General features: G+C 50.2%; 2 protein-coding genes across 14 annotated transcripts in view; one reads left to right on the top strand and one right to left on the bottom strand.

Moving 5' to 3' along the window:
- Positions 1-27805, bottom strand: part of TCP11 (t-complex 11) — a 143149-nt gene that overhangs the window by 101778 nt on the left and 13566 nt on the right. The window lies entirely within an intron of this gene.
- The window catches only part of SCUBE3 (signal peptide, CUB domain and EGF like domain containing 3), a 40014-nt gene that overhangs the window by 4214 nt on the left and 7995 nt on the right, over positions 1-27805 (top strand). For 2 of the 8 annotated variants that reach the window (XM_028847645.2, XM_028847649.2), the window contains exons 2-20: positions 9612-9734; positions 10977-11102; positions 14049-14183; positions 15178-15303; positions 15513-15629; positions 17750-17797; positions 20207-20323; positions 22111-22233; positions 22736-22852; positions 23499-23624; positions 23912-24028; positions 24175-24279; positions 24574-24690; positions 25006-25164; positions 25408-25623; positions 25962-26123; positions 26328-26495; positions 27014-27175; positions 27592-27789. In XM_028847645.2, coding sequence (XP_028703478.1) covers positions 9612-9734; positions 10977-11102; positions 14049-14183; positions 15178-15303; positions 15513-15629; positions 17750-17797; positions 20207-20323; positions 22111-22233; positions 22736-22852; positions 23499-23624; positions 23912-24028; positions 24175-24279; positions 24574-24690; positions 25006-25164; positions 25408-25623; positions 25962-26123; positions 26328-26495; positions 27014-27175; positions 27592-27789 — 2562 coding nt within the window. The remainder of the gene's footprint in view (positions 1-9611; positions 9735-10976; positions 11103-14048; positions 14184-15177; positions 15304-15512; positions 15630-17749; positions 17798-20206; positions 20324-22110; positions 22234-22735; positions 22853-23498; positions 23625-23911; positions 24029-24174; positions 24280-24573; positions 24691-25005; positions 25165-25407; positions 25624-25961; positions 26124-26327; positions 26496-27013; positions 27176-27591; positions 27790-27805) is intronic. The other 6 variants (XM_028847646.2, XM_028847647.2, XM_028847648.2 and 3 more) reach the window with 6 other exon arrangements.

The following is a 27805-nucleotide window of genomic DNA, read 5'->3' as shown; positions in this document are numbered from 1 at the left end:
CCTTCTCATCTCCTTGAGTCTCTGCAGGGTGGAATAAGAGAAAGGGGACTGGAAGACACTAAGGCCAGAATTACTGCAGGCAGAGAAAGAAGACAGTCATCAGCAGCCCTCAAATGAGATTGTTTTCTGAAACCTTCAGGAATCTGAGAGCATGAGAACCGGTTTGAGATGTGAGCAGCTGGGACCTGTTGTAAAAGGAGCTGGTCCTGGGTGTGAGTTTGGGAATGTGAAGTGTGCATTCACACACATGTGAATGTGTATGCATGACTCAGGGCGGGTGTGTGTGTGTGAAGTGCTCTGGTGAGAGAAAAAAGGAAGTGGGGGCAATGTGCGTTTTGTTTTAGTTGGAGAAGTAAAGAAGTGGAATGGCTTGGTCCAGTGCCTTGAACTGAGGACAGGGGAAGGGAACAAAGGGCTTCAGACCTTTTGAGAAGATGGAGCTGGAAGAGCTTGCTGCCTGATCCCACTCAGTCCTTGCCCCCAGCTCTGGTCCCCAAATGTCAGGGCGTGGGCCTCCTTTGACGTCCCATATCCCTAGCACATGACCACTTATAAGAAAGAGTCCCTGTCAGGGCTGGAAACTGCAGAGCTGCTCTGAGGCTGGCAGTGCCCGTAAGAGGCCCAGACCTGGGGACAGCTTCTTCAGCTCAGAAGACTAGAGTCTGGAAACAGAAGGACTGCTGGGCCTTGGGTATAGAAGAGAAACAACGGTCAACCCAGAGACGTTTGGGGGGTACAGGAGCTAGTCACCTGGGCTAAGAGGGGACAGAGACTCCCCTCCCCCACCAGCCACCTGACACTGGACTGGCTACTCTCCTGTTCCCATGCCCACCCAATGCCAGCCTCAAGTGGCACCACGGATATAGAGATATATGGTGCCAGTGGGTTTAGACAAATGCAGAGCCTAAGGATTTGAGCCTCGGAGGAAATCACTGAAATCCCTCTCCTCACTTGTAAAATATCAGTAGGGTTCCTTGCAGCCCTGAGATTCTGCACATCTCACTGAAATCCTTCCTGCTGAAGGCAGAAGGCGCCGGGCCTCCACAGGTTACTCACCCAAATCTCAGGCCCTCTCCTCCCTGGATGCTGGTCCACTTCTGCCTGCCTCATGAGGCTAGGTCACTTGGATACTCTTCCTTTCTTCCCCCACCCGTTTCCTGGAACCCCAAGTAGCTGATAGTTCTTACTGTGTCCATAAAGTGGGTATTTATCCCTGGAAACAGCCCCTGAAGAACACGTGTGTGTTTCTGCATGTGTGTATGAAACAAAGTTGGGAAGTGGAGCTGAAATATCTGTGTTATGGGAACTGAATATTCTTGGAGCTGGGCCCCAGGATTCCATATGTTTCTAGCTCTGAGACTAGCTGTCTGTATTCTGCCCTAGCCTAGACATGTCCCCCTACAGATCAAGCACTGCTTTGTAGTTGCTGTTAGATGCTGTGCTTTGGCTGCACAAATGGGATGATGACCCCTATATAGGGCACAGTGGTCCTTGCTCTTACCTCTGGTTTTCCCTGTGGCTATAACCATAGCCCTAGAGAGCTGTGGGGTTTGGATTTCTGAGCCCTACACCAGGGGCTCTTCAGGCCTGGTCACTGCTGGTAACAAGCTGAGAAAAGACCTGGGCAGGGGCTGCAGGGCTGGAGGGAAGATCCAGGATAAGGAAACACATCTAAGGAATCTCTCTGAAAGGGCGGAGTATCGGGATATGTGGGCACTGGGGGGAGGGCTGGGGAAGGGGAGTGCTTGAAGGGTAGACCCTGGGGAGCAGGTTTACAGAGAGGACGTTTTTACAAGTTTCTAATTATATTTATTTGGAGTTTTCCTCTGGCGGTTTGAAGCTGTTAACAGCAGGAACCTGTATCCCTGGTGTTTGTTTTTGTTTCTAACCAGCTGCTTGGCCCCAGCATAGTGAATCCAAGGGCAGGCAACACCTGCCCACTGCTGTACCGCCCACCCTTTCCTTATTGCAACTGTGTCTGCACCCTCCCTGCCCACTACTCAGCCCTGCTCTCTTCTGCTGCTCCCATGCCCAAAGCCTCAGAGCATCTGCATTCCCACTGCTGATTTCCTCCCTGGATCATCCACATTTCAGCTCCTTCTGCTCCATGGTTATGTACTGGATGCATGCTTCATGCTGAACTAAGTGCTGAGTTGGAGTTGGGGGAGGTACACTAATGACTAAGGCGTGGATTCCTCCCTCAAGTGCTTAGAGAAGACAGTGGGTAGTGAGAGAGCACTGGACTGGGAGTCTGAAGACCTGGATCCTGCTGTACACTAGCTATCTGCTCTTTCCTGAGGTATCCTCACTGGGCTTCAGTTTCCTCATCTATTCAATGAGAGAGGACAGTCTGAAGACCAAGTGAACCAACCTGCGTGAAAAAACTGTACACTTAGTGAAATTATACAAATCTGAAATGTTTTTTCCAATTAATTTAAAGAGATAATATTACTAATTACAAAACCAGAACTTACCTATGCCCACTGTCTGCCTCCCTGCCCCTCACTCTACAATGTTCTGTTCTTCCCCCACTTCACTACCCATCCTCTAAAAGCTTCTGATTCAGGGTTGTTGATTTTGTCCATACTGAAAGGGAGAAAATTCTTGTCCAATTAAGGTTACATTCAAATGATCAAGGAGCTAGATTAAGGGTAAGGCAGGACATCAGAGAGGAACTCCTCAGGGTCCCCAGTAAGTGACAAGCTTTTGAGGTTCAGACCCCCTTCCCTTCAAATCACCAAACACCAGCAGCTTTTCCTGGCTGTTGAGTTGAGCAGGCTAAGCCTGAGTGAGAGGAGAGGATACTGTTTTTAAAAGGAGAAAGTGCTCTGTCTCCTCCTTGGAATCAACAGGTGGTTATTTGTGTGGTTTTCTGGACTTTCTCTAGGCCACCCTCATCATTGCATAAGCTTTTTCTAGACTGAGGAGGGGCTCAGGCTCTAGCTGAGGTCAGAGTGCCTCGGCCAGTCCCAAACTGGGAAGACAGCCTGCTACTCCAGGCTCTGCCAATCTCCCTGGTTGCTATTTTGACCTGGAGGTAGAGCAGATATGCACAGGTGTGGGTACATGTGCACATGCTGTGGGTTAGGATATCATGGCCCAAGGCTGGGCTGGTTTTATTTTGGATGTCACTTAGATGTAGCAACTTAGAGGTGAGAATGAGGGAACTCACCAGGGGCAAGCAGTGGAATGCCTGTCTCAAGTGCCCCATCATTGGGTGTTTGTTAGCATGGAGGCTGAGGAACATGTGTTGAAGGGGATGCTCTGAAAAGATCCCTGTAGCAGTCCCACATGATGTCTGAAGACCCTGAGACCCTATGACTCATTAGTCCCAGCCTCTTCTGGCCCCAGCACTCAGCATATGGATACTTTTAAGTGGGTACTACCCTTCTGTGAGTTTAGTTTCCTGTCTCCCTACTCTTCACTTGAGACTAAACTTCCTGGGACTTCCTCCACCCAGAACAGTTGTGGAATCACAGAGAGTAAAGAAGTGAGATTTTTCTCTGAGGTAACATAGAGCAGAAGGGATGCCACAGATAGAGACCTCATCTACTCACTACTAACACATCCATGTCTCCATCCACTCGCCTGTTTAACAAATATTTACTAAGTGCCTTCAATGTAGAATTCATCTCTTGTTCACTGCCAAATCCCCAGCACCTAGCATAGTGCTTCACATGTTGGAGGTGCTCAATAACTATTTATTGAGTGAGTGAATGAATGCTAAGCCCTATTCCAGTTGCTGCGTGGGTTTCAAAGCTTTAGGAGCCATGGCCTCAAGGAGCTTACTGCTTCAGTAGGAAAATTATACACATGAATTAAAAGTTAAATAATCGTACAAGGCAGCATATGAGGTATCGCAAGCCTGGGATTGATCAGGTGACCACAGAGCCTGACAGTAAGTCTTAGGAGTAAGGAGAAAGAGTAGATCAGAGAAGGCTGGTAGTGTCACAGGGAGTGTCCCAGCAGAGGCACCTGAACTTGGTCCTCAAGGATATTCAAGGAGAGGAAAACAGCAGAGTGCCGTACACACACCATATATCCTGGGCTAGCGTGGCTGGGCTGGGGATGTCACAGCCATGTGGGTGGGTACATTAGGGCTCTAGGCATGCTGTTTCTGACTGTCTCACTGGGCCCATCAAATTTGCCCACAATTACCCCCTCCCCTGTGGGTGGTAAGGTAATAATTCCTGTGGTAATGGGAAGGTGGGGTGGACTCTACCTAGGGGGTCTGCTTGTCCACAGCCCGCATCCCTGCTCATTTCCATTTGTTACTGTTCCTGAGCTGGGCCTAGGCAAACTTGTGAAGTAGATGAAGTATTTACTCGGGAATCCCACTGCTTCCCTTTTAGGGCACACCTGCCCATCTTCAGAATCTTAGGACTACTTGTATTATAATAATCCACCCTTTCTGGTCTGACCCTCTGACCCTCATATCCCATACCCCACCCCACCCTTTCTACCTACATTTAGGAGAGTTTATGGAGTGCTCTGCTAGGCGCGAAAGCAAATTCAGAAGAAATGGCAGATGGTGCTGGGAAAAGCTGCTGTAGTTACAGACTTGTGCCGTTGTGCCAGGACAGGGTGAGGCAGGGAGGTCTTAGCTTGTCTATGGTATCTCTGCAGCCACCACTCTTCCCCACCTCAACTTTGGTTCCAATGCATGGCCTGAAGTAGGGGTGGGATCTCCCTAGCCTTCAAAAAGAATTGCAGAGGACAGCTTTTGGGTTCCCAACTGGCCTCTCACCCACTTCATCCCCATTCTTTGGGCCGTCCCAGCCCAAAGGGAGAATAAGCAGTGGGGATGTGTCTCCCCAAATCCTCCCCACTAACACATGCTCACTGGTGCTGCATTTCCCCAAACCAGGCCTGAAATGGGGCTTTGATAGGGAATGGGAGTTCAGAAAGAATACAAAGAGAAGGTTGGAGAGAAGGAATAATAGTAGCAAACCTTGGCTAGGCATGGTGACTCACGCCTGTAATACCAGCACTTTGGGAAGCTGACACGAGGGTTGCTCAAATCCAGGAGTTTGAGACCAGCTTGGGCAACATAGCAAGACTCTGCCTCTAAAAATAATTTTAAAAAATTGGCGGAGCATGATGCCACACATATATAGTTCCAGTTACTCAGTAGGCTGAGGTGGTAGGATCACTTGAGCCCAGGATTTCAAGGTTGCAGTGAGCTATGTTCATGCCATTGCATTCCAGCCTGGACAAACAGAGCAAGACCCTGTCTCTGTTTCAGAAAGAAAAAAAAAATAGCAAACCTTTGTTGAGCACTTGCTGTATGCCCACACTGTGGTGCTAAGTACTTGATGGGTAACTCACCTGATGTTCCTGGAATCCCCATGGGAGGTACTATGATGAATATTATTCCCACATACAGAGGAGGGAACAGGTAAGTTCAGAGGCTGGCCCAGGACCACACAGACACAGGTAGAGAAAGCAATTGAACTGACCATGTTGCTCCAGAACCTCTTAACTACTCTGTCATGTGGCTGCCCCTAATCTCTTCCCAGCTTGGGCAAATAGTTTATTTGCATTACCTGAGTTGGGAAAGGAAGACAGATAGTGGCCCCAGCCTCACCCTGGAGATCCTGATACAGCTGGTCTAGGGGGCACCTGTACATTCACATTTTTTCAAAAGCCCCCAGGGAATTCCAGTGTGCAGCCCCAGGGTTGAGAACCACTGGTTTAAACCAGTCCACACCCAGTAGCATCAACTGGTTTTCCAGCTAGTAACACCTGCATCCTGAGAGAACAGACTAAGATGAGACTGTGCTGTGAGTGTTGAAGGGTCCTTGCAAGGACAAATTCTGGGTGGGCATGTATGGTAGGAGGGAGCTCTGGAAGAATGACTGATAGAAGGAGGAGATACTGGGTATAATTTGGGGCCCTCTTTCACAGCTTTGTCTTAGGTCTGTTCTGCTTGGAAAGACTCCAACCAAACGTTGAAGGGACATCTTCCTCAGCAGGTACCCAGCCAAGTAAGGAAAGCTGAATATGCCTCAAAGTATTAGCAGAGCAATTCAGTGACAGCTGTAAATGAACTGAGGAAAACAGTCCCCTTGGACCAGGAACTCACCAGGAACGGGGCTTACAAGGAATAGCTTTTGGGAAGAAAAATTTGAGCCAGAATGGGAAGCTGAGCATAGTGTGGCTGGAACAGAAAAGTGAGGAATGCATCTGCAATGTGAATAATGAAAATATGCAAATGCATAGAAAGGAATAGGATGGTTAGACGTTGTAGAGGGAACAGGAAGAGATAATGTCTTCCAGAGCAGAGCCTCTTTGCTGGAGAGGGATAAGCATTGTGAGCAGGGAGGTGAGGGAGAGGGGTTAGATGGTGGCAGAGGTCTGGCTGTAGGAGGGGTCTAAAGAATCTGGCCAGGTGTGATGTAATCCCAGTGCCTGTAATCCTAGCACTTTGGGAGGCTGAGGCGGGCAGATCACTTGAGGTCAGGAGTTTGAGACCAGCCTGGCCAATGTGGCAAAACCATGTCTCTATTAAAAATACAAAAATTAGCCAAGTGTGGTGGCACGTGCCTGTAATCCCAGATACTCAGGAGGCTGAGGCAGAATAGCTTGAACCCAGGAGGCAGAGGTTGCAGTGAGCCAAGATCACACCACTACTGTACTCCAGCATGGGTGACAGACCGAGACTTTGTCTCAAAAAAAAAATCTGCTAGGAGGCCTGGTTTGTGGTGATCAGCATCAAGATCCACTCTAGTACTGATGAGCACTGAATGGGAGGCAAAGGGAAGAACTGGGAGCCCATATAGTCTGACACAGTCTCTAGTGAAGCATCAGCTGATTCAGAGACAGTCACATACCTCTGATATGGCCAGGGGAGCAGTTCCAGACCAGTATCCATGCTGCTGGACCCAGGGAGCATCTCTTGTTCAGAACCCCACAGCAGTGCTATCCTGTGGTGTGCTAATAGCAGTGCTAGTTCTGTGGTGTTGGAAATGTTCCATATCTATGCTTTCCACCATGGTAGCCACTAGCCACATGTGGCTATTGCGCATTTGGCCTGTGGCTAGTGCAACTGAGGAAGTGAATTTTAAATTAAATAACCACATGTGGCTAGTGGCTGTCATACTGTAGAGCATCTATTGCCTGACCAGTGACTTAATACCATCTCAAGCTTCCTGTGTTGGGACCCTACTGTTTACCAGATAATTTATTAGCCAGTTTACACAAATTATCCCATCATCTACTCACAGCCTCTCATAAAGAGGTATTATCATCCCCATTTTAAGGGGGAGGAGATGGAGAATAAGAAAACCATCCCTAGAGAGGGGTAGAGCTAGATTTGAATCTGGGACTGACTGGTTCCAGTACTTATGATCGTTCTGTGATAGCATACTTCTTTGTATTGTTTTCTGTTCATCAGTTGCACAAACTGATTCTCCACAGAGCACCTTAGCATCTATGAGGACCCTCTTGCCCTTACCTATGAACTAGTCTTCCATGCCCTCTCTTCTCCATTCTTTCACTTTGAGATGACTTCCCAGGATGGGCCAGCAGGTAGACACCATGACTACGGAGCCCGAGCGAGGTGGAGAGTAAGTGTAGACAGAAGCTCCCAGCACTTAGAATCAACTGGTATGATGGTTGGCTGCAGAGGGGTTGAAGGGTAGAATGCAGAGCTGAATGGAAACCTGTGAGATTTGAGGCAGGGTGTTTGGGGATTTCAGTTCTCTTCTTAGCCCCAGGAAGCTTCAGAGCATAAAACCAGAGGACAGGTAATTGTCTCAAGCTAGGACTCTGGGTATCTACAAATTGGAGAGAATACTGGTTCATGCATCCATTCACTCAGTAAAAATAATCAGTCACTTAAGGATTTGGATTCAAAAAGGCTATAATGAGTCCTGAAAATCTGCATTTTAATAAAACCCAGGCAATTCTATGGCCCATAGATCACACTTGGATATCAAATTGTCTTGGTGTCAAATCTCATCTCCTTTCTGTGCTCAGTTGTGGGATCACAGGAGAGTAATGCCTCCCATTCAGTGCTCGCTCACTTGCAGGCTGCTACTTTAAGACACTATTTTGGGTTTCCCAGTTTACAACTGGAAGTAGTCTCTTTCTCCTCTGATCTGCCCTGTAACACAGGTTCTCAACCTTGACTACACATTAGAATAACTGGAAGAGCTTTAGAAAAATACTGATGGCCCAGTCCAGACTATTTGACCAGAATCTCTGGGGTTGCAGCTTGGACATCTCCTAGGAGAGTTGACTCTGATGTGCAGGGTCGAGGACCCCCTCACCTTATGTCTCATGCCTTCAGGGCATGTGCCACATCCTGCTCCATGTTTTTTGTTTCTCCTTTGGGCTGGGCTGAGTCACCTTTGAGCCTCCACAGCTATTATGGCGCCTTTCACAAACACACGCAATAAGGCGTTTTCAACTGAATAACATGTTTCTCTATTTCAGTTCAGATTTAAGGGCACCATAATATTGCCTCAGAAGTTGGAATCTTTTGCCCAAAGACTCTTTTCTACGTCCTTTCTTTCTTTTTTTTTTTTTTGAGACGGAGTCTCACCCTGTCACTGAGGCTGGAGTGCAGTAGTGTGATCTCGGCTCACTGCAACCTCCACCTCCCTGGTTCAAGCGATTCTCCTGCCTCAGCCTTCTGAGTAGCTGGCATTACAGGCGCGCATCACCACACCTGGCTAATTTTTGTATTTTTAGTAGATTTGTATTTTAGGGGTTTCATCATGTTGGTCAGGCTGGTCTCGAACTCCTGACCTGCTAATCCGCCCACCTCGGCCTCCCAAAGTGCTGGGATTACAGGCGTGAGCCACCGCGCCCGGCCTCATCTATGTCCTTTCTTAACCATCCTCTTTTTGCTAGATTGTGAGTGGCCTCTTCCTTCAAGTATAGCTCTGTGTATAGCACCTATTGTTAGAGCAAGGGCCAGGAGACAGAGGAACACTGGGGATTAGGGCCCAAAGGGCTGCACTTATTAGGCTTCAGGTAGCTGGTGCCAACCTCTGCCAGCTCTGGATGTCTCTACTGTTGGCAGCACAGGGGCCGAGGAAAATCATCCAGGATAGAACATTTTTCCTGTAAAGCTTCTTGGCTCCATGGTGGGCAAGTGGAAGCAGGCCTGGTCTCAAGCAGAATCATGAGACAGATGAAGATCCCTCAGATGCCCCATCTCCCTTTTTTCCTCCTTTACCAATGATTGCTGGACCCTGCCACCTTCCTAGAGGCCACTGTTCCCATGCCTTTCCCCTTAACCCTCCCTCTAAGCCTCGTTCGTAAACTCATTCACTTTAAGTTGATTATTCCTAATCAAGTTAAGTATACTACCCACTCTAAGGGTTTTTTTGTTTGTTTTCAAATTTTAAAAAGGAGTGTTTCGAATGATGGAGTTTTAGCTGTCACTGTGAATTAAGTATTTTTGAGGGCAGTGGGGGTTCTTTCTGAATTCCCAAAATCAGTGTCTGCCCACTCTGAAATCAGAGAGATGTGGGACAGCACCTGTTTCTGGAGGGGTCACTGCCTCTGTTTTAGAGGGGATTCTGCCCTTGGAAGCCCACCTTCAAGACACCCCTTAGGGGTGCCAAGAGGTTCTCATGTGCCCCCTTTGCCCCTGCCAGATGTGGATGAGTGTGTGGAAGGGACTGACAACTGCCACATCGATGCTATCTGCCAGAACACCCCGAGGTCATACAAGTGCATCTGCAAGTCTGGCTACACAGGGGATGGCAAACACTGCAAAGGTGAGGCTGGGAGGGCACCTGGAGGAGAGGGACCTGTGGAAGAGGGCACACCAGTGCCACTGCCCTCAGTTGGCCACTCTCCATCACACCAAGGCTAGAAATTCCACTGGTCAAGTAGTGGGGGGGGGGTGAGGGGGGCAACTACATCTTCCCAGAGAGGGTGCCATTTTCTAATTTGCACAAAGGCACCATGCAGGCTAGCAGAGGTCCTGGTGGGGACAGTTTACAGCCCACAACCCGGCTGGGGTGGGAGCATGAAAATCATGAGACTTAGGCCTGAGGTTCCCTGGCATTGGAACTTTTATCTTTAGACCCTTACACCACGTCCACAATGGACGGGAACAGAAAGTGTGCTTCAGAGGAAGTTCATAATGTAAACACATTTTCTTCTCATAATTAAATCAATGCAAATTAAAGTAGCCTTGAGATACTAAATTTATGAGCTTCAGTGTTGGTGAGACTTTAGTGGACAGGGTACACTTGTTAATTCCTAGTTGCATTATAAATTGAAAAGTAATTTTGTAATACCTACCAGGAATCTTAAAAGGTGTTTCCTTTGATCCAGAAATTTTACTCTTGAGAACTTATTCAAAGAAACAAAATGATAAATGGGAGAAGGTGTTCTTTGATGCATTATCTATGATTGTAAAATAAATGAAATAAGTCTAAATCTGTAACAATAGAGAAAAAAGAGTTATAAGAATAGAAAAATAATATTCTGCAACCACCTACAGTGGTAATTAGAATGACTGGAGACCTGAAAATGTTTATGACTTAGGTTTTTTTTTTTTTTTTTTTTTTTTTTTTTTTTTTTTTTTGAGACGGAGTCTCACGCTGTTGCCCAGGCTGGAGTGCAGTGGTGCGATCTCGGCTCACTGCAAGCTCCGCCTCCCGGGTTCCCGCCATTCTCCTGCCTCAGCCTCCTGAGTAGCTAGGACTACAGGCGCCCGCCACCGCGCCCGGCTAATTTTTTGTATTTTTAGTAGAGACGGGGTTTCACTGTGGTCTCGATCTCCTGACCTTGTGATCCGCCCGCCTCGGCCTCCCAAAGTGCTGGGATTACAGGCTTGAGCCACCGCGCCCGGCCCGTTTATGACTTAGGTTTAAATGAAAACAGAAAAATGCTAAATGGCTTATAGGCTATGAACATTACTATGTAAACACAACAATAAGGCTGAGTCTGGGGGGTGGACAGTGGGTTCACAGGTGGGTTCATCTGTCTCAGCTTCTCTTTGCCTACAGACGTGGATGAGTGCGAGCGAGAGGATAATGCAGGTTGTGTGCATGACTGTGTCAACATCCCTGGCAATTACCGGTGTACCTGCTATGATGGATTCCACCTGGCACATGACGGACACAACTGTCTGGGTAAGCAAAGGAGAGGGGATTTGGTGGAGGGATGTCTTGTGGAGAAAGAGATCTTTTCAGCATTTCCTATTTCCCAGGGAAGGAGGAGCGAGTGATCAAAAAGAGCTACATTTACAAGAGAATAAGGTCAGCCTCCCCTTTGAGACTGGCCACTTGGAATGAAAAATCCTGCTGGATGAAAAACATTAGAGGAGAAGTTGCTATGAAATGCTCCTAGGGCAAGGGCCAGGAGATGGGAATAAGGGGTTTAGCCAGTGGTGAGGCATGGTAGGAAGCTGATTTGGCTCCACACAGATATCTTGGTTCTGCTGCTTACTAGCCTTGGGTCTTGGGCAAATCAGCCAATCTCTGGAAATCTCAGCTTTCTCCTCTCTAAAATGGGGGTGGGACCAGGTGTGGTAGCTCACACCTGTAATCCCAGCACTTTGGGAGGCTGAGGCAGAACGATTGCTCGAGCCCGGGAGTTCAAGACAGGCCTGGGCAACATGGTGAGACCCTGTCTCTACAAAAAATAATAATAATAATTAGTCGTGGTGGTGCACACTTGTAGTCCCAGCTACTTGGGAGCTCTTCCTTGGCTTGAGCCCAGGAAGTCGAGGCTGTAGTCAGCTGTGATTGTGTCACTGCACTCCAGACCGAGCAATCCTATCTCAAAAAATAACTAAAATAGAATGGGGTGGTAATAACTCACTCGAAGGCTGCTGTGCGAATCACCACAAGACAACATATGAAAAGAGCCCTGTACAATCCTTAGCACGTAGTAGGAGCTCAGTAATGGGAAGAATGTTGTTGATGATGATGACAGGGCATCCGTATGCCCCAGGGAGCCTCTGACCCTTGCAGGCTTGTTTTCTCCCAGTTCTTCCTGCAATCTCCAGTCTCACCCTCTCCTCACTGATCTCCTTTGTCCCATGAGCTGGATCAGAGATAAGAGAATCTCTAAGGAACTGAACTCAACTTTGGTCTCTGTCATTTTGGAAAATTACTTTGACTCTTCCCCAAGTAGAAAATTTGAAGCTCATAGCAGAAAAGGATTTGAAATTTGAACCCAGGGCCTTCTCCTAAATTCCTTTGCCCTGTAGCCACAACAGAAAACAGGCACTAGCAGCAGAAAGGACCAGGAAAGGAAGAGAAACAAAAGGAATGATGCCCATAAAAGCAGGCTGGGCTGGTCCCCACCCACCAATTGACCAAACAGATGAATTATCTGAAGTCCTATTGGCTGAGAAGAACCTCCTTACTGCAGAGCTGCCTCCAAACCTAGTCATAACCCATCACTGGACCCAGGCTATAGGTTTCTACACCCAATCCAGGCCTCCAAACCCTGGTATCTGCTGAGCCCTTAATCCCAGCCCTGGTCACCTCTCCTACCATTTTAGCTTCCAAGGAAGGGCCTCATATCTGCCCAATCACCCTTGAGGGCCTCTTATGAAACTCAATTGGGAAGGGAAACTGTGGCAGTTAGACCAGGACAGTTGCCTACAGGACATGCACATACGCTTTTGAGTTCTTTGGCTGCCTTTGACTTTTCTAGGCCCCTGATTCTCACCATATCTTGTTTCCCTATAAGTGTTTTGGGGAGAACCAACCAGAGGAACAAGAGAATGATTAGGTATAGAGAGGGTCAAGGGACAAAGATTACCTAGGGTTAGGGTTCCCCTACCTTTGGCTCTTAGGGGAATTTTGAGAAAGTTGTCCATGCTCTGGGACTTAGCTTCCCCACTGAGAATTGGAGGAAAGAGCTTGGCTACAGTAGCAAAGCCACAAGGTTAGATGGTAAGGGGAGCAGACAGAAGGATAGAATGTAGGATGTGGCAAGAGCAGGAAGACAGGGATGGGGGAGAAGTCAAGAGAATAGCAAAAGATAGGGTGGAGACAGGAGCAAAGCACAGGAAGGTACACCTTAGCTCTTCCAACAGGTGTACCTCTCAGGCAAGAGCCAGCTGGATCTGGGTCCCTCTGCCCTGGCCAGAAGGGGAAGAGAGGGTTTCAGGATCTCAGCAGAGAGAGTGGGAAGGCAGATGAAGCCCTCAGGAGCCCAGATTCTAGCTGCTCCATTTGACAACCAATCTGCATGATGCCTCCCAGGCCAAGGCAAACTGAGAAGGGCCATGGACTTGGGAGGGCAGTAGCTAGCGTAGAGATGGAGTCAAGGTGTTGAATTGGGGCCCCAGGGTGAGCTTGGCTCTAGAACCTAGGGGTGGTGATTTGGGGGTGAGAGCCTACTGTTCTTCCTGCCCCTAACCCCCACCATCTAGGGTGTGGCCTGGCAGCTCTCCCCAGATCCCTCCCCGCCAAGTTGTCAGACTTTGTTTTGTTAAACCAAAATAGGAGAAAGGCTAGAAAATATGGCAGCAAGCCCAGGCAGAGGGGGGAGGGGAGGAAGGATGGGGCCGTGGCCTGTCCACAGAAATGGTCCCTGACCCACAAGGAGTTGAGGCTCAGCTGCCTTTCCCCACCCTGCCCCTCCAACCTCAGCACCATGGCCATAGCTCTGCCTGCACCCAGAGTCACTTCCCAGGTTCCTACATTCCCTGGCTGCTCATTGCAACCAGCTGTGACCCCCTATTACCTCTCCAACCAATGTGACCAATCTCCATCCTTACCTTCATTACTGTTCCTCTTGCTCTGGCTTCTTTCCTGGTATCCTCTGTCCTCATACCCAGTTTACACAGGTGAGGGAAAGGGAGGCATGGCTTCACCTAGGTGACATGTGAGGTTCAAAGGTCCCCTTTTCCCCCCCTTGCTTAGCTTCCCAGCTCTGCCCTCAGGGCAGCCTTTTAAAACTTAGTGGAATATTAGCTGACAAGGGTGTGAGGACTTCCTGGCTTAAGGCTGGGCTTAGGGGGTGGTAGTTCTTAAGACTGCCTTTGGTGCTGAAGTCTTGGGATACACCCTGGACCCTGCCTGCACCCCATGGCCCCACCGACTACCTATCCTGCACAGATGTGGACGAGTGTGCCGAGGGCAACGGCGGCTGTCAGCAGAGCTGCGTCAACATGATGGGCAGTTATGAGTGCCACTGCCGGGAAGGCTTCTTCCTCAGCGACAACCAGCATACCTGCATCCAGCGGCCAGAAGGTCAGCCCATGACCTGGGATGGCCCCATCCCTGTCCTCCCCAGGCTTCTCTTCCCAGCTGTCCCTCAACAGCCCCTAAGTCTCACTGTCTGTTCTCACCTCAGCTAGCTCCTCCTTCTCTTGTCCTTCAATTCAATCACACCCCAAAGGATCTAGGAACAGACACCCTGTTAGGGCAAAATCTGGAGAAATTACTTTGAGGTTGGGGTCAATATGGGATTAAGGCTACTATGGAGTATCCTCTGTGTCCAGACCTGAGGTGGATGTTGTCCCTAATTGTAGGTGGCTGAGCTTCTCTAAGCTGCTGCCTATCTGAGAGGGCCTCACCAATACCTTTTCCCTTGTATTGGCCTGGGAGGGTCAGGCAGGAATAATGGGTTTATATTGTCTGTTTCTATGACTCATGCCCCCCACTCCCACTAGACTGTGACATCCCTGAGGGCAGGGACTATGTCTAATTCATTGTTGTATCTCCAGCACCTAACATACTGCCCAGCATGTAGTGAGAGTTTAATAAATGTTTGTTGAATAAAATTGCATAGTAAATATCTATACCAGTTACCTTCCACTCGCATTGTAGATCTGATTTCTACTGATCTTCTTCTCAGTTTGACTGTAAGCTCTTTGAGGGGAGTAATCACACCTTGTATTTTTTTCGGACCTTCCTAAATCCACCCCATCTCCAGCACAGTGCTGGATACCTATTATACACAATTTTTTGGTTGTTTGAAGGAGAGGGTGATCATTTGTTCGGATGAGTATCAATAGCTAGCTATTAATACATCATTCAGAACAGCTCTGAGCTCTGCTCATGAGCACCCAGGTCTGTGGGGAAGACAGGAGGCCTGGGACAAGGAGAGTCAGTCCCCTCCTTGTGTTGAATTCAACCTCAGTGGAATTCTCCCAGGTCTCTAGGTCCCCAGTTGCCCCTTGTAGTCCTCCTCTTCTAGACATCCAGGGGTACAGAGCATTCACCCCCCTTTCTTCTCTTTTAGAAGGAATGAATTGCATGAACAAGAACCATGGCTGTGCCCACATTTGCCGGGAGACGCCCAAGGGGGGTATTGCCTGTGAATGCCGTCCTGGCTTTGAGCTTACCAAGAACCAACGGGACTGTAAATGTGAGATAATTGGGATGGCAGGTGGGGCAGTGGGGTCAGGGGTGAAAACAAAGAGGAGGGGTATAGGGCTTAGGAGCAAGAGGATAGGGCTGGGAGGAAAAGGGAGTATAGGGGAGGCAACTAGGCAAGGGGGCCAGTACCCACATTGTAGAAAACTGTGGAACCCAGGGAGGAGCAAGCTGACAGGGCCCTGTCCTCTCTGTGCACAGTGACATGCAACTACGGTAACGGCGGCTGCCAACACACATGTGATGACACAGAGCAGGGTCCCCGGTGCGGCTGCCATGTCAAGTTTGTGCTCCATACCGACGGGAAGACATGCATCGGTGGGTGAGGCCAGGGGAGAACTCAGTCCACCTGAGATGGGGGTGACGGTGGGACCCCTTGGGAACCGGGGAAGTGGAGGAGTGCATGGGGCCCAGGTGCTGGGAACAGAGGGACTGGTGAGGGAGTTAAGACCCAGAAAATGCCAGGTCTAGTAAGGGACAACTCTAAGAGAGACTGAAGGGCTCCCTGGCCCTCTTCCCCTCCCCAACCCAGTGGTTTTACCACCCTGTTCCAGGAGCCTCACCATACTCTTCATCCCCGGAAAAAGTGTTGCCAAACTGGGAATAATTAGCAGAGTTGCTTATTGACCAAGGCTGTAGTTGAGAACTGGGAAGAGAGCTGGGGAAATGCATCTCCTTAGGCCTGACCAGAGGCCCTTGGTTGACTAGTGTGATAAGAGAGGAATTGTCAAAGCCAAGTGTCCCCACTCTGCACCTGAGGGTGGGACAGAGTGCTCCTTCCTGGAACAACCATCCCTGAACTGACAGATGGGGTTTCCTGGCTCCAGGTATCTTTTTCCTCTTTATTCTTTCTCTCCTCACTCTCCTCCTGCAACTCCCCTTTCTACTCACCTCACCCTTGCCCCCATTTCCTTCTCTCTCCTCCAGATACCAGTGGTACTCCCTCTCAGCTCCACCAGCAATCCTCTTTCTTCCTCACCAACTCCAGCCTTCCATCTCTCACTTTGATTTGAGGCCCTCTTAACCTGGATCCCTCTTCCTGAATTCTTAGGCCTTATCTCATATATTTTCAGGTACCCTAGATGACTTTAATTCCTTAAAGTTAATTCCTAATTCCCTCAGCCTTTAGGTCTTTAGTGCTGAGAAAGATAATGGAACAAGGTTTCCTCTTGGAGAAGTGGGAAATAAAATGAAGAGGTTTGGCTGAGAGAGAGGCTGTGTTTTCACCCAGGCAGGGCACAAGCTTGCTGTGTGGGCATAGATGTTTATGAATGACTGTCCATCTAGTGGGCTATGGCATGCTGAGGATGGGGGTATGTGAACCCGGTCACTGTGTATGAAGTTATGTATATCAGAGACATGACATTAACTGAAGAACTAGACTCTCCAGAGACCTGTCCCTTTCACTGCAGGAACAGGAACTGGAGAGCAGATGATGCTCTTACAGGGCTCCCTCAGGCACTTGCTCCAGAGACTTGCATGTCCAGTTCTACAGTCCCTATATAATTAAAATCTCTCCTGCCACATTTCCCTCTGAATTAACTCTTCAGAGACCCCAGAACATTTTTAGGTCTTCTCGATGCCTTCTTTGGGCTGGTGTGTTTCAGCTCCTTTCATTTTTTACTCATAGGTCTAGTTATTTTGCTTTTCAAACTTCCCACCACCTCCTGGATACATTCACACATCCCCAGTCTCTCAAAAGAGACTGTTTGCAGTCCCCAAAGAAAAGATGCATGAGTCAGGGGCCAGGGATGTGAAGGTCTGATTCCTCTCTGATTTATTTCTGTTCAGAGTTCCAGACATGGTTGCTTCTGAAAACACCCTTATTGAGCTTGGGCTCTTCTCTAACTCAAGACCTATTCCACTACTGGGCCATGGCCAAATGAGGCAGAAAAGAGCAAATGAGGCAATTCTGAGTTTACAGCTATATTCTTTCCTAGTTCCTCTTCCTCTTCTCCAATAGAACTTATTTTACCTTGCCCTATATCTAATTTTTCTGGCCATCCCTGGTAAGAGGAAACATCATTGCCTGGGACCATCAGGACATTCAGATTCGGTGGGAAGACTGAGAAGGCAATATAGTTTAGCAGAAAGGGCGGCACCCTTTGGGATTTGGGATTTTGTGGTTAGTAAGACTTGAGGGTGCATCCCAGCTTAGGCTTGGGCAGGCTCTGTGGTATTGGGCCCATGGTTGGTTGCCCCTTTCTGAGACCGTTTCAGTTTTTCAGTCACTTGAGGGGAGCTTGGCATCTTTGGGGATACCACCAGACAGGATAAGGATGAGGAGTGAAGCTGTCACAAGGGTCCCAGGGCTCATCATTTGGGGCTAGTGGTTTGGGCTGGCAGTGGGGAGGAGAGGGTGGGGAGGGGTCCGGGGCCCAGAGGGCCACAGTGGCTTCTGCCCAGCACCTAAACAGCTTTTTTACAATGTCAAACAGGGGAAAGGCGGCTAGAGCAGCACATCCCCACTCAAGCCGTTTCTAATGGTAAATATGTCTGCTCTCTCCGCTTGCTCTCACTGGCTTGCTAGGGGAAGGGCTAACCCGCTGGGGCTCCCACTAACTGCATGCCCGCTGGGCCTGACTGGGCCTCAACTTGCCATCAGGGCTATCCTGGCAGCCTGGGCACTGGGCCCACTGGGTGACAAGAAACCTGAGTCCCTAAGAGCTGGCCCGGGAGCTTTCATGTTGGTCTCGTCTTTGTTCCTGTCACTCTCCCTCTGCCCTTCCTCTTCTGCTGTCTCCTCCCACACCCACCTTCTAACACCCCACCCCACTCCCAGCTATCTGCTCCCCACCCCCGCTCTACCCACCAGACTCATCTTCCCCATCATGCCCACTGTGCCACCTGAGATAGCGGTGCGATAGGGTTAGATGCCATCCCCTCCTTGGGGCTTCTTTCTTGGGTTCTTACGCACATTAGTTCACAGTCCTAGCATCACTCACCATTCTCTCCCACCATAATGATTAAGAGCATGGCATGTGTGTTCAGGCAGACCTGAGTTTGAATACTGGCTCTACTACTTTCTAACTGTATGACCTCAGGCAAGCTACTTTCCTCTCTGATCCTCAGTTTACTTTTCTATAAAATAACAGTCCTCCCTTAGGGTTGTAATGCTTGAGATAGTGCATGTAGAGCATCTACCTGGCAAGTGCCTGGCACAGCGTAAGCACAGAGTAACTTGTGGTTTTAATATGGTGACCTAGAGAGCAAAGGGGTGAGACTATCTGGTCCTGCTGCCCCACCCTGCTCTCGAGAATGCCATCCTGCAGAGGTGGGCAGCTATGCCCAGCTTCCTGTCCAGCCTGGGATGGACATTGTGCCAGCTCTGCTATTCCCTGTCCTACATCCTTCAGAAGCTACCTGGCCTTGGCATAAGATATCCGTGCCCCTCCCCCTGCTCCTGGGCTTAGTGGACCTCTTCTTATGCTAAGAGCACTCTTAAGGGGGTGGCTAGGCTTGGAACCTGAACTCAAGGTTCCCTACTAGGTTCCTCCCATGGTCTTGGAGAGCCTCAGGAGAGACTAAAGTGGAAATGGCACAGAGGATATCCCACTCCACGTTGAGCTGCTCCACACATGGGCATTTGAGGGACCAGGGTATGGCCAGGGACACGTAGAGTTAGGCTTCTTTTAGAGCCCTGGCCTTCCTGTTCTTATTGGTGACAAGAGTTGGGCCTGAGTGTGGGGAGTCAGAGACTCAAGAAGATGACAGTACATCCAGTACTGCTCTTATTCAATTCCCTTGATTCTGAGAACCACTCTTCTATCTTCCCTAGTGGAGGCCTTGGGATTCTCTCTCTCTAATGGGAGAATTCTAGTCACCCCAAGAGGACAGTCCACACCACCTCCACAGTCTCTGTATCAGGGGCCTTTACTGTTTGAACTAATGGCTTTTCCTTGGACACATCTGACTTTCCCAAGCTACCATTTAAACCTGTTTTTCTCCTGCTCTGAATTCAGAAAATAGGGAGAGTGACCCATCCACACTCCTCCTACTCTGACCTTTTAGTGATAGGGAAAACTTACTAGTTAAAAGGGAACAGCATAAGAGACTTAGCCAAAATAAGGATTTAGGTCTTACCTAGCTCTGAGGTTCTCTCTTTCACTAACCTTTTTACACCCTTCCTTCTCCTCTGGATTCTTCTCTTTCTTTTGACTCTCCCCTCTCCTATATAACATCTCCCCATTAGCAAAGTAAAACAACAAAACAGCCAGCTTGTCTCCATCTAGAACTAAAAGGAAGGTTTGGGAGGAGTCAAAGGTAGATTAACCAACCCAGTATGTGCTACCTCCTCTGAGGATGAGCAGTCAGTTGGTCCTGGAAGTGCGATCTTTCTTAAGACAGCTAGGCAGCGGGGAACAGGAAGATAAATTGATGGGTATTCTTCAGTTGCCTTAGGAATGGCCAGGCTCATTCTTTCCAATCCACCTACAATAAGATTGTCCCACCACAATCCCCACCCACCCACCAAAGAGATAGTGGAAAGAGGAAGAAACTCCTATCTGTCCCTTCTGGTTCCCTGGCGGCCAGAACCACCCTCACTTAGCTCCCATCCCTCCCTACTGCCCCCCCCCCCCCCGCAACCTCCTCCACCCCCTCGGCACATTCCTGCCTGACAGCTCTGGCTTGTACCTGCCTCACTGCTGTCCACCTTGTTTCAATCAAGTAGGGGGCAGGGAAGTGGACTGCTTGGCTGTACTTGTGAGGGGATGGGGGTTGGGAGTGATGGGAGGAAAGGGGCTAGGAGCCTCCCTCAGCTTAATGCTCCTTCTAAAGCACAGAGAGGCAGCTGAGGCCTTCCCTTGGGCCTCTGTGGTCTCCACTACCCTCAGAGTTTGGGACTCCTCCAGGCTTGTAACCTCGTTACCATCCCCCACCTCCCTCCTAAACAGAGACCTGTGCTGTCAACAACGGGGGCTGTGACAGTAAGTGTCACGATGCAGCGACTGGTGTCCACTGCACCTGCCCTGTGGGCTTCATGCTGCAGCCAGACAGGAAGACATGCAAAGGTAAGGACTTTGAGAGGACAGAAGCAGAGTGACCTTTGGTAAGGGCCTGAGGTTGGGACCAGAGATAGGGTGCCTATTATGGAATAACACCTCCCTAGCCTCCTTCTTATGAAGAACCTAGGACATAGCTAAGGGTTGTCTCCTATCTGCCCGTTCCATCTCAGTTCAAGGGACAGAGACGTCCAGCCAGTTCCTTAGTGCCCCCTTCCCCTACCCAACCTTGTTTCCCTACTCTCATTCCCATCCCCCATGGGTCCCTAACCCTCTTAGTTAATGGACATGCAATTCACATTTGCCCCTGGGTCTGGAAGGATATTTGAGCCCTGACTTTGTGTGTGCATGAGGTCACAGGTGTGTTCCATAATCTTCTTACCCCACATTCTTCAGACCTTCCCAGTGGGCTCTGGGGAAACAATCTTTCCCCCTCGAAAGGCTGTACTGGTCAAAGGGAGAGTAGGATACTAGTTAGGAGGACTGAAGCTGGAGCCTGGCTACTTGGGTTCAGATCCCAGCCCTGTCTCTTACTAGCTCTGTGATCCTGGGCAAGTCACTTAATGTCTCTGTGCCTCAGTTTTCCATAGTGCTCGCCTCATACTGTGTTGTGATTTAAAAAGTTGTTATATAAAAAGTACTTAGAATAGTGCTTGGCAAATGGAAACACTTTGTGTTAACTGTTATTACAGTATACTTATACACTGTAACTATACTGTTATTACAGTATAGTTACCCACATTATCCATTCTGTTTCCCTTCCTTTTAATTAGCCAGGTCTGAGGAAGAATGGGGGGGAAGGGAGGAGGAAAAAGGAAGAGTAGCCATACTGAAAATGATGATTCATTAGGTCCATATCCCCTAGTCACAAGGAGTGGGGACTAGGAGGACTGGGCTCGTTCTTTGTGTCTTTTGGCCCAACAGCCGCGAGACGAGGGGGGAGGCTAGGGCAGCAGGTCAGCCAGCCAGAGTTGAGAGGTTTCCTGCTTGGAAGAACTGTTGACAGGTATGCTAAGAGTGAAGTGGAAGGCTGCCTCCCTGCCCCCTCCCCCACCCAGGGGTGAGTAGCCTGGGTCCTGTCTGCCACCAGCTTGGGGAACTTGACCTCAGGAAGGAAGCCATTCACCAGCCCCCCTTTCCCTTACTAGTGCTGAAAGCTGCCTCAGGCCTGAGTCTCTCCAGATCTCTCCCAGTTCAGCCCCTTGCCTGGCCCCCAGCCCTCCCCCATCAGCTACCCAGCCTCACTGGCTCTCTTGGAGGTCCTCCCTGCCTGGCCTCTTTCCCAGCTCCTCCTCTTCCCTAAAGGCTGCCCCTTTTCAGTGAGTCCCTTTTGACTCTCCACCTCTCCCTGCCCCGCACGCCCGCAACCCCCCAACCTGAGAGACAGGAAAGAGATAACCCTACCCACCAGCCTTTCTGGGAATGGCCATCAGCTGGAGACTAAGGGCTAGCCTGTTAGGTCAAATGCCCACCTGCCCCCTCCTCTAGGTAATTCCCTGAGGGCCTGATTCTAGTTTTGGTTCCAATTTGTCCCCTTATAAGAACACTCAACCCCAGAAGAGAGGGTGTTACTAATGGCCACAGATCTCCTGAACAGGAAAGAGAAAGAGGAGAGGGAGGGAGAGAGGGAGAGAGAGAGGGGGGAGAGAGGGAGAGAGAGAGAGAGAATCAAGAAGAGGCAGGCCCAGGACTCCTTCATTTTTGCATGTCTCTTGTCAGTGAGGGAGGGACCTTTCTCCTTGTTTGTTCTCAGCCTTTGATAGTATCTTTTATCCTGTTTTGTCCTCCTTCTTCAGATATAGATGAGTGCCGCTTAAACAACGGGGGCTGTGACCACATTTGCCGGAACACAGTGGGCAGCTTCGAATGCAGTTGCAAGAAAGGCTATAAGCTTCTCATCAATGAGAGGAACTGCCAGGGTGAGCAGACTCAGGCAAAGGTGAAAGCTGTAGGAGAGGTTCTTATGGGAGAGCTTCAAGGAGGCCAGAGGACTAAAGTCTTAGAAACTCAATAGATATCATGCAGAGTCTCTATAGGCAGTGTCATCCTGCAAATTAGCAAATGGTACTCCCTCCTTCCCCTCAGCGGACCAGCTCCACATCAAAGCACTCAGCTGGGCAAGGACTGAGGGATGGATTTCACCCCAATTCATATCCTTGGCAGAGTAGGACGTACCTAACCACACATGGTGGGCCCTGACTTAAAGGCACTAGATCTTGCAGTTCCTAATTCCAAGGACTCCAATAGAGGGGGCAGAGAAGATGGACTGGCATTGTTAAATCACTGGTCCTAGAGCAAGGACGTGAATAGGGACTCTTCAGTTCAAGGGGGAGAGCCAAGGCCCCTCACTTGGGTCCTTCACCTGAGCAAGGCTCAAGTGCTCCAAGACAGATTCAGTGGCTTGAATCTTTGCTCTTCCAGATATAGACGAGTGTTCCTTTGATCGAACCTGTGACCACATATGTGTCAACACACCAGGAAGCTTCCAGTGTCTCTGCCATCGTGGCTACCTGTTGTATGGTGTCACCCACTGTGGGGGTAAGCTAGTAAGCTTGCACCCCCAGCCACCCTGGCCCCTCACCTCTTCACCCTCCAACTGAACAGGTCCCTGTGTTGGCTTGTGGCTATGGGCAATCCCTGGTGCATGCACCATGTATTCATCCACTGTGACAAAATAGGAGGAATTAAGACAGCTTTTGAAGAACTGGGAGACTGGGGAAACAGCATCCTGCCTCCAAAATTCCTATCTCCCATTCCTATAACTGTCCCTGAAACCCCACTCTCAGCTCCCAAATGACAGTCTCACTGGCTGGGAGGAGTGGAAGGCTTTAAAAAGCTTATCGGCTTGGCCCCTTCTCGATCATTCCTTTGGGGACAGAGATAACGGAAGGAGGTTTGAGCTCTTCTCAAGCCAGTAGTCATCTTACAGTGCCTAGAATACCTTTTTAACTTTTTTAAATTGTAAGAATATTTAACATGAGATCTACCCTCTTAAGTTTTTAAGTGTACACTACAGTATTGTTATCTATAGGCACATTGTTGTACAGTAGATCTCTCGAACTTACTCATCTTGCATAACGCAGGGTACCTGGAACTCTAACCAAAGGCCCTCACTCACTGCCCACTCTCTGGCTCTTCCTCAAACTCCATCGTTGTTTTTCTGTCTCCCTACTCCTTCCCCCAGATGTGGATGAATGCAGCATCAACCGGGGAGGTTGCCGCTTTGGCTGCATCAACACTGCTGGCAGCTACCAGTGTACCTGCCCAGCAGGCCAGGGCCGGCTGCACTGGAATGGCAAAGATTGCACAGGTGGGCAGTGCCCTCTGCTGACCAAAGATGACACTGCAGTTTCAGGGGGCAGTTGGGGTTCTAGAAAACATACAGTATCATCTTGGGGAAAGGTGTGAGGTGTGAAAGGGTGGAGAATGTAGCCATTTTGAGTTAAAGACATGAAATTTGTAGTAAACAATCCCATCATCAGTCTCCATGGGTACAACAATAGTTATGCAAGTAGCTGATTCCTCCAAATTACCCAACTGAGGGAGAGGGTGGGAAAGGAATGTACTCATTTGCTCAGGCCTCTCTCCCCTTCCTAGAGCCACTGAAGTGTCAGGGCAGTCCTGGGGCCTCGAAAGCCATGCTCAGCTGCAACCGGTCTGGCAAGAAGGATACCTGTGCCCTGACCTGTCCCTCCATGGCCCGGTTTTTGCCAGGTACATGGGAGGAGGGTGCTGGAGAGCTTTGGAGGAGAAAAGAGGAAGGACTGGCCATTCAGGCAGCTCCTTCGTTCCCTTTGGATTCCTCCAGCCAGTGGGGATTGGGAAGGCAGGTCAGAACTGTGACAGGCTCTTTCTCTCAGAGTCTGAGAATGGCTTCACGGTGAGCTGTGGGACCCCCAGCCCCAGGGCTGCTCCAGCCCGAGCTGGCCACAATGGGAACAGCACGAACTCCAACCAATGCCATGGTGAGCACCAGCCCAGAAGCCCTGTTCCCACCCTACTCTCTTAACATTAATCCTTTATTTTTGTTCTTCATCAATCCCCTGGCCTGCCTTTCTCCTGGATCCTCTTTTTTGCCCTGTAATTCTCCACCCCTGCTCCCTCACTCCCTCTGCCCTAACAGCTGATCCCCTTGGCTTTCATAATCTCACTCCCCCAGCCAAGCCCCTGGCTTATTGCCCAGCTTCTCAACATCCCCCATGGCACCTCTGACCTCCATGGGCATCCCATACTGTGCTGAGTTTCTACCATCCCTCTAGAGGCTGCAGTGCTGTCCATTAAACAACGGGCCTCCTTCAAGATCAAGGATGCCAAATGCCGTTTGCACCTGCGAAACAAAGGCAAAACAGAGGAGGCTGGCAGAATCGCAGGGCCAGGTTTGGACTGGGGACCCCATTCCAATTGGCTATCTGGCCACTAAACCCTCCTTACCCCTCAGCTCCTCTGATTAGTGAGATCTCTTTCAAAAACCCACCAGCATCCTGAACTCTAGGCAGAACAGAGGAAAGAGCAGCTGTAGGCATAGCAGCCAAGGAAGTCCCACGCTATTCCTCTCCACCAACTAATTAGGACCCTAGACTAAAACAGGATTGAGAGATAGTTACAGTTAAGAGATCTGGGGAGGTCTGTCTGGGCTGGGAATGAGAACTTTCCAGGGGATGTCCCTGGGGTTGACAAGGCATCTCTCCCAGGTGGTGCCCCCTGCTCTGAATGCCAGGTCACCTTCATCCACCTTAAGTGTGACTCCGCTCGGAAGGGCAAGGGCCGACGAGCCCGGACCCCTCCAGGCAAAGAGGTCACAAGGCTCACCCTGGAACTGGAGGCAGAGGTCAGAAGCGAAGAAACCACAGGTGGGACTGGGGGCACTGTTGGGAAGAGGACTGGAAGGGGAGGGCAGAGGTGGGGAAACCACAGGCCTCAGCAGCAAAAAGAAGGGATGGAGCCTGTACTAGGGGCAGACCCTGCCTGGTGCCAAGCCTAAAAGCTAGTCCCTCTTACCATGCCCCTCTTAGCTCCCAGCTTTGCTCCCCTGCCCTCCTGCTCACAGCAACTCTTTCTCCTCCTCCCCAATACACATGGCCATCCACCACCAGCCAGCTGTGGGCTGCCCTGCCTCCGACAGCGAATGGAACGGCGGCTGAAAGGATCCCTGAAGATGCTCAGAAAGTCCATCAACCAGGACCGCTTCCTGCTGCGCCTGGCAGGCCTTGATTATGAGCTGGCCCACAAGCCGGGCCTGGTAGCCGGGGAGCGAGCAGAGCCGATGGAGTCCTGTAGGCCTGGGCAGCACCGTGCTGGGGCCAAGTGTGGTAAGGGAGCTTACTGGGGAGCAGGGATATAGGAAGGACCCAGTTTGGGCCTGGCTCAGAGCAGGACCCTTTGTGGCCTCAGTTGCATTTCTCAAATTATGAGGCAGCCAGGATGCTCCCTTCCCTGGTCCCAGGCTGAAATCTAGAAGGATGCCAGGTGGGGCCGGCAATCCTCCTGCACACGGCTCTGGCCCTCCTATCCCCCCAAGTAGGATTGTGTTTGTTCCCAGAGATTCTCCCTGAATTAGGGGTTGTGGGGGGGAGTGGGAAGGGGAGTCCCAGGCCTGGGTGGTGGGAATTGCGGGGGTGGGTGGCTAGCACGGCCGACTCTCCCTCAGTCAGCTGCCCGCAGGGAACGTATTACCACGGCCAGACGGAGCAGTGTGTGCCATGCCCAGCGGGCACCTTCCAGGAGAGAGAAGGGCAGCTCTCCTGCGACCTTTGCCCTGGGAGTGATGCCCACGGGCCTCTTGGAGCCACCAACGTCACCACGTGTGCAGGTGCCAGGGGAACAAATACAGAGTGGGGTAGGGTGGGCACTGGGACGCCCATGGGCATGGGATTTCCCAAAAGGCAGGCCCAGGCTCCAGGCCACTCTCTTAGTCAACATCCTGTTTGTATACCTTTGCCCTCTGAGATCGGGTGACCCCATGTGGACGATTCAGGACCATCCCCATCAGAGTTGGGCCATTGATTCATTGCAGGTCAGTGCCCACCTGGCCAACACTCTGTAGATGGGTTCAAGCCCTGTCAGCCATGCCCACGTGGCACCTACCAACCTGAAGCAGGACGGACCCTATGCTTCCCTTGTGGTGGGGGCCTCACCACCAAGCATGAAGGGGCCATTTCCTTCCAAGACTGTGACACCAAAGGTGAGTAAGCTACTCACCTCCGTGGGGGATGCCCCAACCCCAACTACTCCCAAAAAACTCTCCAGGTCCCCAGAGTGGACACTGACCCACCATTTTCTCCAAACCAGTAATAGGCCCAGCTACCTGACCAACCATACCATCCTGCTTCCAGGACCCACCCTGCCCCTCCACTAGTTCCAAGCTTGGGAACTGAGAGATAATTAACAGTCCCACTTACCCCTCCACTTTGGAGAACTGGTGGCATATTCTCCTGCATATCCCAAATGAGTTTCTATCTAGGTTTGGCACTGTGCTCAGCGTCTGAAAGAAAAGGATTGGCACTGTAGCCAACCACTCTGTAAACTCTGTTTTTCCATGGGCTTAAATTCTGGTATGACTGGGAAAGGTTGAGACCCTAGAAAGAACTTTGATGTATCTGATCTCCTGATTCTCCAAGATGAATGTATCCTGTCCATCCCATGCCCCATAACTCCCACCTGCCCACCATCTTGATTCCTGCCTTTCTCCCTTGCATGCAGTCCAGTGCTCCCCAGGGCACTACTATAACACCAGCATCCATCGCTGTATTCGCTGTGCCATGGGCTCCTATCAGCCCGACTTCCGTCAGAACTTCTGCACCCGCTGTCCAGGAAACACAAGCACAGACTTTGATGGCTCTACCAGTGTGGCCCAATGCAAGAGTACGTGGCAAGCCAGGCTATGGAAAAGGGAGGAGAGGCGCCTGGGAGCAGTGGACATCTAAAGGAGGGGTGTGAAACCAACAGGGAGCAGGGCTGGGGGGTGGAGGGGCAGGAAAGCCCCACCTTCCACCTCTCCCCAACTCACTCAATCTCAAGGCCAGTTGCTAGGCTAGACCCTGTAGCACCCTCTCCCTGGAGACAGGTAATGAGGAAGCAGAGACAGGTGAAGTGAGAAGAGAAGGTACTAAAAGGGCAGGAAGGAAGATGGACCCAGAGCTTGGAAAATAATGATGAACTAGGATGCAGTCTTCTCATAAATGTCTGACCTCTACTTCAGAACTCTTCAGTTCCCCCAGTGCACTTCCCCACTGACTTCCCTTCTCTTTCTTATTTTATCTATTGGGGCTTGGCTGCAGATCGTCAGTGTGGTGGGGAGCTGGGTGAGTTCACTGGCTATATTGAGTCCCCCAACTACCCGGGCAACTACCCAGCTGGTGTGGAGTGCATCTGGAACATCAACCCCCCACCCAAGCGCAAGATCCTTATCGTGGTACCCGAGATCTTCCTGCCATCTGAGGATGAGTGTGGGGACGTCCTCGTCATGAGAAAGAACTGTGGGTGGCTTGCAGA

Source organism: Macaca mulatta, chromosome 4 (genome assembly GCF_049350105.2).
Source record: "Macaca mulatta isolate MMU2019108-1 chromosome 4, T2T-MMU8v2.0, whole genome shotgun sequence".
NCBI lineage: Eukaryota > Metazoa > Chordata > Mammalia > Primates > Cercopithecidae > Macaca > Macaca mulatta.
Note: the sequence above shows the minus strand (reverse complement) of the source record. Positions and strands in the feature narration are given on the sequence as shown.